At 42.7% G+C, this 17,794-nt stretch overlaps 1 protein-coding gene across 1 annotated transcript in view; it reads right to left on the reverse strand.

The window, feature by feature from the left end:
* LOC130223621 (uncharacterized) overlaps positions 1 to 17,794 on the reverse strand; it is a 74,023-nt gene that overhangs the window by 38,971 nt on the left and 17,258 nt on the right. Inside the window, exons 9-11 of the mRNA XM_056456412.1 lie at positions 10,303 to 12,090; positions 9,125 to 9,298; positions 8,169 to 8,342 (exon numbers count right to left, since the gene is read on the reverse strand). Coding sequence (XP_056312387.1) covers positions 8,169 to 8,342; positions 9,125 to 9,298; positions 10,303 to 12,090 — 2,136 coding nt within the window. The remainder of the gene's footprint in view (positions 1 to 8,168; positions 8,343 to 9,124; positions 9,299 to 10,302; positions 12,091 to 17,794) is intronic.

Below are 17,794 nucleotides of genomic sequence, written 5' to 3' on the forward strand. Positions count from 1 at the left end.
CCATCGGTGAATTCGCCCAGGAATTCATGCCGGTGATGGAGCAGTCGGAGGCAATGGGTGATATCTCCATCGGCGGGATTGTATGACGAGCCATCCACATCCATTGCTTTTCGCCGAGGACACTCGCCTGCAGCTTTTGCTCCACTGCACCCGCCTGTGCCTCCGGCCAAGCGGCTGCACCGAGCATCACGTGGGCTACCAGCGTCCCCCGCCCCAGGGCGCCCCTAAGTTCGGTAAATGGACCGCGAAGCGTCCCTGAGACGGGCCATCTGGGGAGGAGGGAATTCGCTCTTCATTTAACAGCGTAAAAAAAAAATAGACGCCATCTAATCCTCAATGAAAGAGCATTTTTTTCTCTTCTCTGGATGTGACAGCCCGAACACTGCCAGTCTGGGACACTATGCCTTTCAGCTTGCAGGATCGGTGTGTTTCGCCATTGGCTCATAGAGCGCGAGAGAACGGTCTCCTTTCTCTCCCACTCCCAGCCCCTCCTCTGGAGTTTGGGTGCGAGACGTGCGTCCGCCTCTGTCTTGCGAGAGGAGATTGCTCTCCTCCTGGCGAAGGATGCAATCGAGCCGGTCCCTCCAGCCGAGGTGGAGCACGGGTTTTACAGCCCATACTTCATCATGCCCAAAAAGAGCGGTGGGCTATGGCCAATCCTAGATCTGCACGTTTTGAACTGCTGCCTTCACAGGCTGCGCTTCAGAATGCTTACGCAGATGCGCATCACCCGATGCGTTTGTCCTCGGGATTGGTTTGCAGCAATAGACCTGAAGTACGCATATTCCATGTCTCCATACTTCCACGCCACAAAACTGCGGTTTACGTTCGAAGGTCGAGCATGGCACTACGGGTCCTCCCCTTCGGGCTGTCTCTATCTCCGCGGGTTTTCACCAAGCTCGCGAAGGTTGCCCCCACGCCCCTTCGGCTCGCGGGCATCCGCATGCTCAATTATCTCGATGACTGGCTGATTTTAGCCCACTCTCGGGAGCAATTGATTATGCACAGAGACAAGGTACTCCGGCACCTACGCCCGTTGGGGTTTTAGGTCAACCGAGAAAAGAGCAATCTTGCCCCCGTGCAGAGCATCTTCTTACTCGGGTTGGAGCTGGACTCGATCACCATGAAGGCGCGCCTCTCACGAACGCGCCAAGCTAATGCTCAACTGTCTGAGAGAGTTTGACAGAAAAAAGGTGGTCCCCCTGAAATCTTTTCAGAGGCTCCTGGGGCATTTGGTATCCGCAGCCGCGCCGCTTGGATTGCTCCATATGAGACCACTAAAGCGTTGGGTTCACGATCGGGTCCCCAGACGCACATGGCATGCGGGCACACACCGAGTGACTGTCACTGCGCTGTGTCGCCGCACCCTCACCCCCTGGAAGGACCCCTCCTTCCTACAGGCCGGAGTGCCCCTAGGTCAGGCTTCCAGGAATGTTGTCGTTTCGGCAGATGCCTCCAGTACGGGTTTGGGGGCCGTGTGTAGCGGGCATGCTGCTGCGGACCTGTGGAGGGGCACCCAGCTGCATTGGCATATCAACTGCCTAGAGCTGTTGGCAGTGTTTCTCACTCTGCGCCGCATTTTAGCGGTGCTGAGGGGGCAACAAGTGCTGGTCAGGACGAACAGCACTGCTGCAGTAGCGTATACCATCCATATGGGGAGTATACGCTCCCGCCGCATGTCTCAGCTCGCTCGCTGTCTGCTCTTCTGAAGTCATACGCGGCTGAAGTCGCTGCTTGCTATTCACACCACGGATGGGCTCAACCGTGCGGCCAACGGGCTCTCACGGCAGCTCCTACCGCGGGAGAATGGCGACTCCACCCCGAGTCTTGGGGCATGCGTAAGTATGCGTTTCCTCCAGTGAGCCTACTCGCGCAGTTTCTGTGCGAGGTCAGGGAGGACGAGGAGCAGGTCTTGCTAGTTGCGCCTCCTGGCCCAACCGGACCTGGATATCAGAACTCTTCTTCCTCGCGACGGCCCCCCCTGACAGGTCCCTTGGAGAGAGGACCTACTCTCTCAGGGACAGGGCACCATCTGGCACCCTTGCTCAGATCTGTGGAACCTCCACGTGTGGTCCATAGACGCGACAAGGAAGACTTAGGTAACCTACCGTTGGCGGTGGTTAATACCATCACTACCATCAGGCGCATGCCTACGCCCTGAAGTGGAGTCTATTCACTGAGTGGTGCGCTTCTCGCCGAGAAGACCCCCGATCTTGCCAGATCAGTGTTGTGCTTTCTTACCTTCAGGACAGGTTGGAGCGAAGGCTGTCCCCCCCCACACTGAAGGTTTACGTGGCCACCATCACTGCTCATCATGATGCGATGGATGGCGGCACCGTGGGGAGGCATAACCTCATCATCCGGTTCCTCGGAGGTGCGAGGCGGATGTTTCCACCCCGCCCCCCTCTCATGCCCTCTTGGGATCTCGCGGTAGTGCCACGAGCCTACGTGGGGATCCCTTCGAACCACTCGACTCAGTATCCTTGAAATTTCTGTCCTTGAAGACAGCTCTGCTGGTCGTGTTGGCATCAATTAAGAGGGTTGGGGACCTGGAGGCATTTTCGATCAGTGACTCGTGCCTAGAATTTGGGCCGGCCTACTCTCACGTTGTCCTGAGACCCTGGCCCGGCTATGTGCCCAAGGTTCCTACCACGCTGTTTAAGGATCAGGTAGTGAGCCTGGAAGCGCTGCCCGCGGAGGAGGCAGACCCAGCCCTTTCATTGTGTCCTGTTTGCGCTTTGCGAATATATGTGGACCACACTCAGAGCTTTAGATCCTCTGACCAGCTCTTTGTCTGTTACGGTGGTCAGCAGAAGGGAAGTGCCGTATCTAAACAGAGGTTGGCTCACTGGATAGTGGATGCCATCTCCCTCGCTTATCAGAGCCAGGGTGAGCCGTGTCCCCTGGGGGTGAGAGCGCACTCTACTCGGAGCGTCGCATCCTCCTAGGCGTTAGCACGCGGCGCCTCTCTGACTGACATTTGTAGAGCTGCGGGTTGGGTGACACCCAATACATTTGCAAGGTTTTACAATCTGCGCGTGGAGCCGGTTTCCTCAAGGGTATTAGGTAACCCTTGGTGATTGAGGAAACGATTCGGTTGAGGTGTCGAAACGTTTGCTGCGCCATTCTCTCTAACCCGGAGATACGTGCACTTTTTCAGCTTTGTCAGTTTAGTTCCCCATTTTTTGGCGAACCCTGCAGAGTTCCTCCGAGTCCCCCAGCATCTGACTCAGCGGAGGAGTCAGGTGTTGGCCCGTTATGTTTTCGGCATGCCCGCTAGTCAGCCCGCGTTCTGGGTATAGGTGCCTGTTATGCGTGATCCCCGCTGGCGATCCCATACGCTCACTCAGCCCCGGTTTAGTCCCCCCTTCTAAGCGGGCTCGTGTCTTCCCTCTCCGCTAACCATCCTTATGCAAGGCTAGTCCATAGGTTGTCACCAGGTCTCCCCTCTGGGTAGCAGGTGAGCTCCGCAGCGTCCTTCCTATCGGGACTGAACGCTTTCCCAACGTACTGTCGTATTAAAACCTATTTTACTGGGTTATTGCGACTCCCTGAAAAATATAACTGTTCCTGAACAGGTAAGTAAGGTAAGTAAGGGCCAGGGGACACGTTGGAAGACTGTGTCTCAGGGCGTTGTTATATTTATTTTTAAAATGTTCAAATGACATTAAAACCCCATCATCAAAACAATGCTCTAAATGCGTATCCTCTATCTGCCCCAAATCCTCTATCTGCCCAAAACATTTTTGTTTTTATAGCACATTGGAAGCAATCTGTTCCCCCATAAAGGTGTTTTGGGAGAGAGAAACGTGTCTTGTCCCAACATCAACTGAAGTTTGTACCAGATCTGAACTGAGTGGATAATCATAGGATTATTGGTTCTAGTTTTTATAAAATTTTCATCCCATGTATATAGTATATTAGTGGGACAGTCCTCTTTTATCTAAAATGTCTACATATTAAGCCATGCCGGGTAAGGGGTTTCTGTGAACATTTGTGCCAGATACCTGGATTGGGCTGCCCATTAATACATTTTAAAATTGGGAAGTCTCAGTCCTCCTTTGCTGTAGTCTAAAGTCAGTTTGTCAAGGCAAACACTAAGGGTTTTCTGATGCCAAATAAATGATCTTATTAGGTTAAGGATTTAGGTATTGATATTGGAAGATAATAAAATACATATAGGAATTTGGGCAAAACATTCATTTTAACTGCATTAATTCTACCAAATAATGTGAGTGGTAAATCAATCTAATTTGTTAAGTCTCTGCTAGTTTTTTCTAAAAGATTAGCCAAATTAAATTTATAGAGATTTTTTAGGTTGCCATTTACATGTACACCCAAATATTTAATGCCAGCAAGTGAACATTTAAAAGAAAATGTATTTGGTGAAGTGTAATCAAAACCCGTTAATGGCAAAATTTCACTTTTATCGATGTTAACTTTATTTCCAGAAAAAGTACTATATGACTGTAACACATTCTGTAAATTAGAGAGTCTACAGGGTCAGTAAGAAACAAAAGAATGTCATTGGCAAACAGAGATATTTTTTGTATTTCAGGGCCAGTTTTAAAGCCTTTTATGTTGGGGTTACATCTAATATCCTCAGCTAGAGGTTCAATAGCGAGGGCAAAGAGAGCTGGGCTGATGGGGCAACCTTGTCTACATCATCTTGTCTACAATTCCATTTGTAATCATTTTGGGTGACACAGTGGTGCAGTAGGTAGTGCTGTCACCTCACAGCAAGAAGGTCGCTGGTTCAAGCCTCGTCTGGGTCAGTTGGCATTTCTGTGTGGAGTTTGCATGTTCTCCCTGCGTTTCCGTGGGTTTTCTCTGGGTGCTCGGGTTTCCCCCACAAGTACAAACACATGCGGTACAGGTAAATTGGGAAGGCTAAATTGTCTGTAGTGTATGAGTGTGAATGAGTGTGTGTGGATGTTTCCCAGAGAAGGGTTGCAGCTGGAAGGGCATCTGCTGCGTAAAATATATGCTGGATAAGTTGGTGGTTCATTCCGCTGTGGCGACCCCAGATTAATAAAGGGACTAAGCCGAAAAGAAAATGAATGAATGAAATCATTTTAGCTTTTGGGGATTTATAAAGTGATTGAAGTTAACTCTATGTATACAGTTCCAAATCCATATTTTTTTAGTACTTCAAATAAGTATGACCACTCAACTCGGTCGAAAGCCTTTTCGGCATGGAGAGAAACGACTATCCCTGGTATATGTTTTTCTTTAGCAGTGTAAATAATGTTAAAAAATCTCCTCAGATTATTTGCTCCTAATCTCCCAATTACAAAACCGGGTTGATCCGGATTAATCAATTGAGGAAGTAAAGTTCTAATCTTTTAGCTACCATTTTAGTGACTAATTTATAATCTACATTGAGGAGTGAAATTGGCCTGTAGGAGGCACAGTTCTTTGGATCCTTGCATTTTTGGGTATTACTGAAATTATAGCATTTGAAAAGGAGTCTGGAAAACTTTTTTCCACCTTAGCCTGATCAAGAACATCTATTAAATATGGCACAAGCAAATCTTGAAACTCTTTATAGAATTCTGATGGAAAACCATCTTCACCTGGTGATTTATTATTAGACAATAGATTAATAGCTTCAATAGAAGTAGAAGTAGAAAAAAGTTGATCCAGACTAGATCTGTCTTCCTCTGAGAGATATGGTAGATGGACTGAGGAGAGGAAAGCTTTCATTTGTGACTGATCTATACATGATTGAGAGGTATACAATTCTGTGTAATAATACTTAAATACATCATTAATTTCTACCGGGTTGTATGTTTCCTTGTTACCAGAACTAATAACATTTATTGTTTGTTTCTGTTCCTCTCGTTTTAATTGCCAGCCAAGACTTTGAGCTTAACATAGCTACTGAACCAAAACTTTGCAGCAGCCAAGAGAAAAACTGTTGAGAAACGATTAGCTCGTATCTAACTGTACTTTCCTAAACCAAAATTAAATCCCAACCACGAGCTCACCTTGCACATAGCAAAAAGCACTGATATGAGCAAAAGTCACTGGTAAAAAATAGTGTCCAAAAGTATTGTCCCGAACATTTAGTGTTATTGGTCAATGAGAGGGTCAATGCCACTTTTAGTTTATTGTCCTCTAAAATCCTGGTTTCCTCCAAAAATAATACAATAAATCTGTCAGTGCCATAGCAAAATTGCATTTGCCCCCTGGATGACAGCAAATACACTGCTACCAGCCAAAACCAGCTATGTCCAGGTTAAACCAGGCTGGTCAAGCTGGTTTTAGCTGGATTTAGCTGGTCATTTTCCAGCCTGACCAGCTAAGACCAGGCTGGAAATGCAAAACCCCTCTAAAACCAGGCTGGTCAACCAGCTAAAACCAGCCAACCAGCCTAGGCTGGTTTAAGCTGGATTTTTTAGCAGGGTAGTGTTATTCAGAGTAGAAGTGACTATTTATGTTATGCTATTGCATAATATAATTCAACTCTCACATTTACAAAGTTTCTTTACTCACTGGACCATTTAACCATCATTTTTTTCACCCTTTTTTGTACAGGAAAATCACAAATGCAAGATGTTCAATAAACTTTTTACATTTATTAAATATTTTGAGGCTATTGTTATTTTTTTTTCTTCCTTCTTTGTTTAAATCACGTTAAGCCAGAGGATACAATTCACTCTCAGTGACACCAAAACTCCACTTAAAGAGCCCATATTATACATGAAATAGGGTCATATTTAGGTTGTAAGGGTCTCCAACAACAGTCTAATATGCATGCAAGGTCATAAAACACTTTGATGGTCTTATAATATGCATTTATTTTTACCTAATTATCCCAACGACTCCCATATGAATCGTTCAGCGATTCATTTGTTCCCAACCCCCTCCTCAGCGCGAAGCTAATCTGCGCTGATTGGACCGATGACAGCCTGCTGCGATTGGTCGACAGTGACAGGCTTCAGCACGAGAGTGAAATGCCCAGCTGGTAATCAACTATATAAAAGTAGTCACAGTGCACACGCGCTTCATAGTGTAAGGCTTTTTTCACACACACACACAACCCTCCTCAGAAGAACTGGGGAGATCGACGCGAGTCTCTCTCTCTCCCTCTCTCACACACACACACAACGCTCCTCAGAAGAACTAGGGAAAGCGACGCGAGTTAAACTTAAAATAAATAAATATATATTTTTAATAATTTAACTGATACCATTAATTGTAAGAAAACGCACCCTTTCGGTTAATGGTGAATCAGTTATAATGAGCATCCCTAGTATGATCTTACTTCAGTTCTCCAGAATAATCATCTTCATAATGTTGTGTTGAACTGTAAACATGGAGCATGTAACATTTACTGCAGTCAATTCTTGTGTTGTAAATAAAATCATTCCCACAGTGTGTTCATACATCTTGTAGATCTTTTATGCTGTTTTATTTGGGTAAAAATCATTATTATTGTTCTGGAAGAATGAGCTGATCTGGAAAGTTGTGTGTGTTTAGGATGTTTCCTGTTGTGTGAAGGTGAAAGTTTTGAGTAGTTAAAGCGAGTATTGAGAAATCTGTAATAGAGATTGTAGAAATCAAAATAAAATAAAGCTAACATTTCTGTGGGTTCAGTTGTAAATTTGCCTCGTGTCTTAGAGGAATAATGCAGCCAAAGATGAACATTCTCTCATTACTCACTGATTTATATGACTTTCTAATAGAAAATGCTGAAAGTGCTGAAGCTCATCCTGAAACTGACAGAAGTGAAGCAGAAAAACAGAGGAAAACACTTCTGGATGAGCTTCACTCAATGCTTTCATCAATAAATGAGGGAAATGCAGATTTATGCTGACTAAAGGCTGATGTATGACATTATTATTATTCAAATATGAATGTGTTTTGGTCAAACATGCTTCTGCTTCAGTGATTCCTCATGTTGGCTTTATGGATTAGTGTTTTGTCTAAATGTTTCTAAAACTTCAGCTTTAAAGATCATTTCCATTTACTTTACACAGACATTATCTGAATCTTCATTTCTGTAAACTCCTGGTACAGCATGAGTGCAGATAATTGAAGAGAAATTCATCTTCAGGAGAAATATTTCTCTAATCTAAATGATGAAGATCTTAATAACATGATGATGAAAATCCCTTAAAACACTGTAGATAACATTAACTGAGATTAATGTACGATCTTACTCCAGTTTCTCCAGTTTACAGCGAGGATCCTTCAGTCCAGCAGAGAGCCGCTTCACTCCTGAATCTCCTACTTTATTCTCAGACAGATCCAGTTCTCTGAGGTTTGAGGAGTTTGATCTCAGAACCGAAGCCAAAGCAGCAAAACCTTCATCTGAGACACCACAATTCCTCAACCTGCAGAACAACAACACACTCTTCACTCTCAGTTCAGCAGATCAACAACACACACAGAGAATTTACACAATTAAACCTGTAATCTGTGTGAGCTTCCTGTTTCAGTTAGTTTGTTTACTTTAGTTTTAATTTGTTAAATAGTGTATCACTGTAATCTGAACATCATAATCAGGAATGTGCTTCACCAGTGTGTGGATGTGTTTGATGATCAAATGAAGAAATGAGCTGCGTAAATAAGTTTATACTAAGATAGCGGACTGCCGCTAATAAACAGATTGCTGATTTTAGACTGATCAATTATATAATTGCATACTATAAAAGTCTAAATACTGCATATCATATTGACTTTTGGTTTGAAAATGTGAATCAGTGATTCTTCATTCAGTGTCAGTCGAGCTGCTGTGAGAACCTGAAACTCTTGTTTTATTCACACACTTCCCTCTAAAACCAGCAGCACATATACTAGATGGCACCTAACAAAACACAAGCTTGATGATATAACGCTGGGAAATTTATATAACTAATGACAAATTGAAATAAAAGAAATATAGTGAAAATGTAAAGATTTTTATTGATTAAGAGTACTGCATCACAATAAATTAAAAAATGCAATAAATAGTTAATTCTAATTATTAAATATAATAATGTAATTAATAAAATTTTACTTCATAGCTCAAACCAAATTACCAAGAGCTCTTATGAGAATCAGACTGACAAACATGTAAACTCTGGATTATAACGAAATATAATATTATTCAATTAAGATTAATGTATAATCTTACACTAGTTTCTCCAGTTTACAGTGAGGATCCTCCAGTCCAGCAGAGAGCAGCTTCACTCCTGAATCTCCTACTTTATTCCATGTCAGATTCAGTTCTCTGAGGTTTGAGGAGTTTGATCTCAGAGCTGAAGCCAAAGCAGCACAACCTTCATCTGAGACACCACAATTCCTCAACCTGCAGAACAACAACACACTCTTCACTCTCAGTTCAGCAGATCATCAACACACACAGAGACTTTACACAACTAAACCTGTAATCTGTGTGTGTGTGTTTTGATCAGTTTTTACTTTTCTTCTTATATTATAATCACTGTGAGCTAAACATTGTAGTTAGGGATGCACACAGCTGAAGTGTGGATGTGTTTACAAGACATTAAAATAAATAATAGACTGAGTTAACAAGTACTATTTATTAAATACCTATTACACAGTAATATACTACTTTATCTTATTTCCTACAACACATCAGACAGAAGCAGTGCTTTATTTACTAGTGTTTTATATAATAGTTAAATTTTGCTCATAGTTTAACTTGAAACTTTAAATGAAACACTGCTAATGTCACTTTATTCCTCTATAGAGCGAGACCAAATACACACTTAGAGAGATTTTTATTTCATAATGAGGATTTTGCTGTATTTTTCAAAAGCACAAAGCATTTTCACATCTGGTTTATTATATCAGTCTCAGTGGTGAAGCAGCAGACGAGGCCTTAAAGACCTTAAAACCCAAACCTTTAACTCGCATCTTAATCTGAAGTTCACTGATGATGTTGACAAAATAAGAGCAGAAAAACACTGCACTACAGCACGCGCACGCATGCGCACGCGTACACACACGCACGCACACACACGCACGCACACACACACACACACACACACACACACACACACACACACACACACACACACACACACGCACACGCACACGCACGCACACACACAGTCTACCCCTTACAGGAAACTTTGTGCATTTTTCCTTTACCAAAACAAACAAACAAACAAACGAATAAACAAATAAAGCTTTTTGAAAAATGGGAACATGCGGCAATGCCATCACAATCACTTTCTCTTTGTAAAACCTATATAATACTAATCACAATATACAAGTTTGTTTCATAGTCAAACCTCACAAAAACACACCCGCACGCACACACACACTTTCCTCAGTGCTACTTACACAGCTGTTCTGGAGGCTTCAACTACAGGCAGGAGCTTCTGAAGAACTTTATCATGTGTCATGTGGTTTTGTCCATTGCCTCCTAAATATTTGCTTAAATCAAACTCATCCAACTGCTCTGAAGTCAACAAAACAAAGACCACTGCTGACCACTGGGAGGAGGACAATCTGGTCCCTGAAAGATCTCCAGATCTGACATACTGCTGGACTTCATTAATCAGAGATTGATCACCCAGTTCATTTAAACAGTGGAACAGGTTGATGGATTTCTCTGGTGAGGGATTCAGTTTGATTTGTGTTTTAATGTAATCAATCGTTTTCTCTTGACTGTATGAGATGTTTCTGATATGTATCAGAAGATTTTTCAGGAGTGTCTGATTAGATTTCAGTGAGAGACCCAGAAGAAACCTGAGAAAGAGGTCCAGATGTCCATTTCTGCTCTGTAGAGCCTTGTCCACAGCCCTCCGGTGCAGCTCAGAGATTGTCTGACGTGTGAACCAATGTGCAAATTTAGATCTGCGGTCATCATTGAGCACATCTCTCTTGTCCAGCAGGAATGAAAGATGCACATAAAGAGCTGCGAGATGCTCCTGAATGCTCAGATGAACAAAGCAGAAGACTTTCCCCTGAAACAAGCCCAGCTCCTGTCTGAAGATCTGAGTGCACAATCCTGAGTAAACGGAGGCTTCGCTCTCATCAATGCCACACTCTCTCAGGTCCTCCTCATAGAAGATCAGGTTGCCTTTCATCAGCTGCTGGAAAGCCAGTTTCCCCAGTTTGAGGATCATCTCCTTGTCCTTTAGCTTCTTCTGATAGTGCTTCTCATGTTTGATCCTGGTCTGAATGATCAGGAAGTGTGTGTACATCTCAGTCAGAGTCTTGGGAATCTCTCCTATACCTGTTCTCCTCATCATCTCCTCCAGAACAGTGGCTGAGATCCAGCAGAACACTGGGATGTGGCACATGATGAAGAGGCTCCTGCAGGACTTCAGATGTTGGATCATTTCATCAGCCAGTCTCTGATCTCTGATCCTCTTCCTGAAGTATTCCTCCTTCTGAGGGTCAGTGAAGCCTCGTACCTCCGTCAGTCGATGGACAAACGCAGAGGGAATGAGATCTGCTGCTGCTGGTCTGGAGGTGATCCAGATGAGAGAAGAGGGAAGCAGATTCCCCACAATCAGGTTCATCAGCAGATCCTCCACTGAGGCCGATTCAGAAATATTACACAGTTTTACTTCACTGTTAAAGTCCAGAGACAGACGACACTCGTCCAGACCATCAAAGATGAACAACACTTTATATTCGTCTCTGGAAATTTCCATCTCTTTGGTTTCAGGGAAAAACACATGCAGGAGATCTGCCAGACTGAGCGTTCTGTCCTTCATCAGGTTGAGCTCTCTGAAAGGAAGTGGAAATATGAGCTGGACGTCCTGATTCTCCTTCTCTTCAGCCCAGTCCAGGATGAACTTCTGCACAGAGACTGTTTTTCCAATGCCAGCGACTCCCTTCGTCAGCACAGTTCTGATGGCTTTGTGTTGTCCAGGTAAAGCTGTAAAGATGTCTCTGCATTGGATCGGTGTGTCCTCTGTTGTTGATCTCCTGGATTGAGTCTCAATCTGTCTCACCTCATGCTCATTATTGATCTCTCCACTGTCTCCCTCTGTGATGTAGAGCTCTGTGTAGATCTCATTCAGCAGTGTTGGGGATTTATTTCCCGCTGTTCCCTCAGACACACACTGAAACTTCTTCAGCAGATTTGATCTGAATGTCTGGAGGGCTTTGGGAAGGCTGTAAGATTAAAATAAAATGTTTTTATTGTTGCATGTGATATCTGATGACAAATCATTTGTGTAAAGAGATGATCTCTTAGTTTAGTGAGTTTATGCAATTCAGTATAATAATGTGGTACAAATGTTTTTATATTTTCATATATTCAAAATTTCAGCAACATTTTTAACAATTTTAAACAAAGGAATAAAAGAGCAGCAGTTCTGGCTGAAATAAATGTTTTTCTGCAGCTCAAAGAGAAGCGTAAATGAAATATAACCCAACACATAATGAGCTCAAACTAAACAGCAGAAAACTTGACATGCAGCTCACACAGCAGGAGACCAGATATCCAATCTAGACAGAAGTGACTGACACTTTGCTTGAAAATGTGCTTTAAATTCACACAAAACACAGAGAAAACTCAAAGAACCAACGAGCCAAAATCAACACAAAAATAAATATAATAAAACATAGACATTAGTATGTAGATTTTAAACATGCTTTACAAAATCTATGTTGTCTATTGCAGATTTATCTTAATCCAAGATTAATGTGTCCACTAAACATTATTAGATTAGATTAGATTCAACTTTATTGTCATTACACATGTACAAGTACAAGGCAACGAAATGCAGTTTAGGTCTAACCAGCAGTGCAATAGCATCAAGTGCAGGATACAGGTATAAGTTATAAAGTGCAGTTATAGAAAAACTATGGTGATATTTACAGATGGAAGTACTCTGAACATTATATACAGGTTGTATTAGCTATGAACAGATTTACAATAAATGAATATATGTACATGATACTATTTATAGCAGAAGTGTGCAGATAGATAAACATAATTAGAAATGTTCATGTGCTGTGGGTATGTCCAGTTCAGATAAGTGAATCAGTGCAATGAATATGTGCAAACTTTAAATGTGCAAATGTTAAATAGTGCAGTGATTGTGAGGAGTATAAGTTAGAGGAGTGTGGGGGGTGTATTGGGGAGCCAAAAGAGTCAGTGAGGGGCAGAGTTCAAAAGGGAGACAGCTCTGGGGAAAAAGCTGTTCCTCAGTCTGCTGGTTTTTGTCCGGGGGAGCCTGAAGCGCCTGCCCGAAGGCAGGAGAGAAAACAGTCTGTGAGCAGGGTGAGAGGTGTCCTTAAGAATACTGCGTGCTCGGTGCAGACAGTGTTTCCTCTGGATGTCCTCTATGGCTGGCAGTGTAGTCCCTGTGATGCGTTGGGCAGTTTTCACCACCCGCTTATAGGAGGATCCAATGACAAGTCACTCTTTAAAGACACACTGGATTTAGGAGGTCTATAGTTAGTTGAACACACATGTATTATGGTGCTATTTACTTTACAACACATCCAAACACAGTTTTATTGTGCTTAAATAAAATTATATTAAAGCACATTGTTGTTTTCACATTTTATGCCAAACCTTTTTTTTTTATTTTTTTTTTATACAAAGTATATGAAAGTGAGAGCAAAAATGGTATTTAATAGCAACACCACAGACATTTACAGTCAATTTAAACACTGGGTTATTTTCTAAGTTGAGTCTGTTTAATCATGTAGTTTTGCATCACACCTCCACTTGGAGGAAAAATGCAGTTACCTTCTTTTTGAATGGGCAAACACTGAATTCCTCAAAACTGCTGACCAAACTCAGGATTACATTTAGATAAACTCAGACACCAACAGTGCCATAATAATACATTATGATCAACTAAAAAGCTTGTTTAGTCAAGTGAGATCAGCTAATGTAAATGTGCCGTCCTACACTCGTCTCAGAATGACGGTTTCTACAGCAACTGGAGCTTTTTGCTAATGACAAAAAGGTAAAGAGTGAGCGTTTAGTGTGAACCCATCATTATAACAAGCTGATATGAGCTGAAAAAAGGATAAGTGTTAAACCAGAGAAGTAACATCTATTTTACATTTATACAGATAAATGTATTTATTTGTAACTTTCATATGTTTTAATAAAAAAGAGACAATTATTCAATAATCTGTTAAAGAGGAATAACATTAACAATCATAAATATATTTATAATCATATAGTCTTTACAGTTATAACCAGCCCTAATGCAGCCATTGTGGCCTTTAGGCAAGTGGCCTTTAGTGAAAATGAGTATGACCCTGCTGACCTAAATCTTTGTTTATCTGTGATTTTTTTTACACAAATGTAGCTAAATACATCTAATCTAAAACTGAACTGAACATTTTGCACAGTAGTGACTAGTTTAGCTTCAAAATGAAAGAAAATCAACATTTACTTGTGATGATACAGTCCTGTATAAATAATTGCCCTTTTAACTACAGCCTAATGTCGGCATTTGATTTTACAGCAAGTGTTCAATTCAATTCTATTCAATTCACCTTTATTTGTATAGCGCTTATACAATGTAGATTGTGTCAAAGCAGCTTCACATAAAGGGTCATAGTAAATAGGAACAGTCAGTTTGTAGTGTTTAAGTTCAGTTCAGTTGAGCTCAGTTCAGTGTGGTTTAATAATCACTACTGAGAGTCCAAACACTGAAGAGCAAATCCAACGATGCGCAGCTCTACAGATCCCGAACCATGCAAGCCAGTGGCGACAGCGGAGAGGGGAAAAAAACTTCACTAAATGGCGGAAGAGAAGAAAAAAAACCTTGAGAGAAACCAGGCTCAGTTGGGCACGATAATTTTAATTTCTCCGCTGGCCAAACGTCTCGTGCAGAGCTGCAGTCTCAGTGGCGGAGGCTGGAAGCTGGCCTCAGCGAAGACTCGTCTGTTTCTGGAGCGTCACAGGAATCAGTCTCATGTTCTCCACTCCTCCATGACCACCACAGTAGCTGCTCAGGATACGGCCTGGTCCAGGATATGGAAACCTTGGGATCATCTCGTCGTTGGTCTTGGATCGAATCAGTGACTCTGCATAGTCTGAGGGCCTCGGGAAGAGTATCCCCAGGTGGAAATGGAGAATAAAGAAAATAATTAGCGTAGCTGCTGTTCATAGTGTATATAAACTAGATGCAGATCCTGTGTGGAAGCCCTCTAAGTGGTGCACTAAGTGTATGCTTTACTGAACAGATAGGTCTTTAATCTAGTTTTGAATTGGGAGAGTGTGTCTGAGCCTCGGACGTTATCAGGAAGGCTATTGCAGAGTTTAGGAGCCATAAATGAGAAGGCTCGACCTCCTTTACTCGACTTTGCTATTCTAGGTACTACCAGAAGCCCTAAGTTTTAAGATCTTAAAGAGTGAGTTGGATTGTAGTGAGACAGAAGATTGGTTAGATAAACAGGAGCTAGATTATTTAAAGCTTTGTAGGTAAGAAGCAATATTTTAAATTCAATACGAAACTTAACAGGCAGCCAGTGTAAGGAGGATAAAATTGGGGTGATGTGATCAAATTTTCTAGACCTGGTAAGAACTCTGGCAGCTGCATTTTGTACTAATTGAAGTTTGTTAATAGAGAATGCTGGGCAGCCAGCAAACAGAGCATTACAGTAGTCCAGCCTAGAAGTCATAAAAGCATGGACTAGCTTTTCTGCATCTGAGATGGATAGCATACTTCGTAACAGTTTTTGTGACATGGGATATATGATTTTAAAAAATTAAATTGCTGTCTAATATGATACCAAGATCTTTTATAGTAGAGCTAATGCTAACTTTGTATCCCAGATGAGATCTGCTGTGTACAGGATTTAGGCCCAATAAGTAAGAATTCTGTTTTGTCTGAGTTTAAGAGAAGATCATTGTTGGTCATCCAGTCTTTAACATCTTTAATACACTCAGTTAGCTTGGACAGTTCAGACGTCTCGTCAGGTTTAGTTGAAATATATAATTGAGTATCATCTGCATAGCAGTGAAAGCTGATCCCATGTCTTCTAATAATGTCTCCCAGGGGTAGCATGTATATTGTAAACAGCAAAGGGCCTAAAACTGATCCTTGAGGCACCCCCTATTTTACTGGGCTGATTTGTGAAGGCTGTCCATTAATATTCACAAACTGGTAACGGTCAGCTAAGTATGACTTAAACCATTGTAGGGCCTGTCCCTGGACACCTGTAGACTTTAAGCGATTAATAAGGATACCATGGTCAATGGTGTCAAATGCAGCACTAAGATCGAGTAGAACTAATAGCGAGATGCACCCTTGGTCAGCAGCTAAGAGTAGATCATTGGTTATTTTCACTAATGCAGTTTCTGTACTGTGATGAGCTCTGAAACCTAACTGAAACACTTCAAAAACATTGTTCGTCTGCAGAAAGGAGCATAATTGAGCAGAAACAACTTTTTCTAGTATTTTAGATATAAATGGAAGATTTGAAATAGGCCTATAATTAGCTAAGTTGCTGGGGTCCAGTTGTGGTTTCTTAATAATAGGTTTAATAACAGCTAACTTGTAAGGATTTGGAACATGGCCTAAAGATAAAGAAGAGTTGATAATGTTAAGAAGAGGTTCTCCTATAACAGGTAGCAATTCTTTCAGTAACTTTGTTGGAATTGGGTCCAATATACACGTAGCTGGTTTAGAGCTATTTATAATTTCGTCTAGCTCTTCCTCTTCTAGTTCTTCCAGATTTTGCAGCTGTTAAATAAGATTTTCAGAATTTCTATTTTCCAAGTCAGAAATGTTATGCATTGACTGGTCACTTTTCATGGACACACAGCTGGGCTCTGAAGGGTTTCGTCTGTACATTAAAGATGAGCATAACAAGGGAATAAAATCGACACAATCATCACCACTGTAGTATTATTTCAGATGACTAAATCACTACATTCACACAGAGATTTTGATGTGTTTCTCAGTTCCCCTTCATATAGGAACTTCTACGTGTGTCTGTTTTAAACAGACTTTGGGAGTGCTTTAGACGACCAATCACTTCTGAAGATAAGAAAACGGGCCAATGAAATGCCAATTGAATTGGCAGAGCTTAGCTCCACAGCTGAAACTGATGAGCCAATTAGGGCTATATCAGTCGGCTGCTGGAGCCAGCTCATCAGAATTGTTGCTTCAGACCCGATCTGAGACTGAAGAACCCTTCTGCTGAGCTGACTTCCAACCTTGAAGAAAGCATTATTCTCACCAGTGCGAGGTAAGACGTTCTAGAGGTGGTCGAGCTGGGTTTCCCGTCCCCTTGGCGTTTCGCTGGTGACCTGAAAGAGCAGTTTGTTAAAAGAGCAGAATTCCCTAAGAGAGCACACGGTCGTGCAGCGCGTCTTTTTAAAGATGTCGTTTCGACCGTGCGTTTCTGGATGCGGTGGTTTCCTCTCCCCGGATGACAGGCACGAGTACTGCGTCGCATGCTTGGGGGTCCAACAAGTTGATGCGGTGCTCGCGGACAGTTCTTGCCCGCATTGCGATGGCTTGACTGTTGCGCAACTGAGGTCACGGCGAGCTCTTTTACTAGGGCAAGTCACCCCTGCTGCTCCCCACCAAGCGGTTAGCACTCAGGCAGGCCTGAGGGTTACAGTGGGGGCTAATCCGTCGCCTTCGGGCCCGCGGACCCCTCGCTCCTCGTCAGTGCGCTCTGTTTCTGCTTCGAGTGTTAGTGCTAGTCCATCCTCTGGGTTGGCCGCGCTCTCATTAGATGACACCGGGGACGTCCATGTCCATCGCTGCATCGGAGGGCGGGCTGACATGCTCTGATGAAGATCCGGACCCCTACCACCCTCCGGGGTTGTCAGTGAGGTTCCAGATCTGGAGTCGGATATGTTAGCCGTGTTATTCCGGGCTGTTTGGCC

This window comes from Danio aesculapii, chromosome 1, assembly GCF_903798145.1.
Source record: "Danio aesculapii chromosome 1, fDanAes4.1, whole genome shotgun sequence".
NCBI classification, from domain to species: Eukaryota; Metazoa; Chordata; class Actinopteri; order Cypriniformes; family Danionidae; genus Danio; species Danio aesculapii.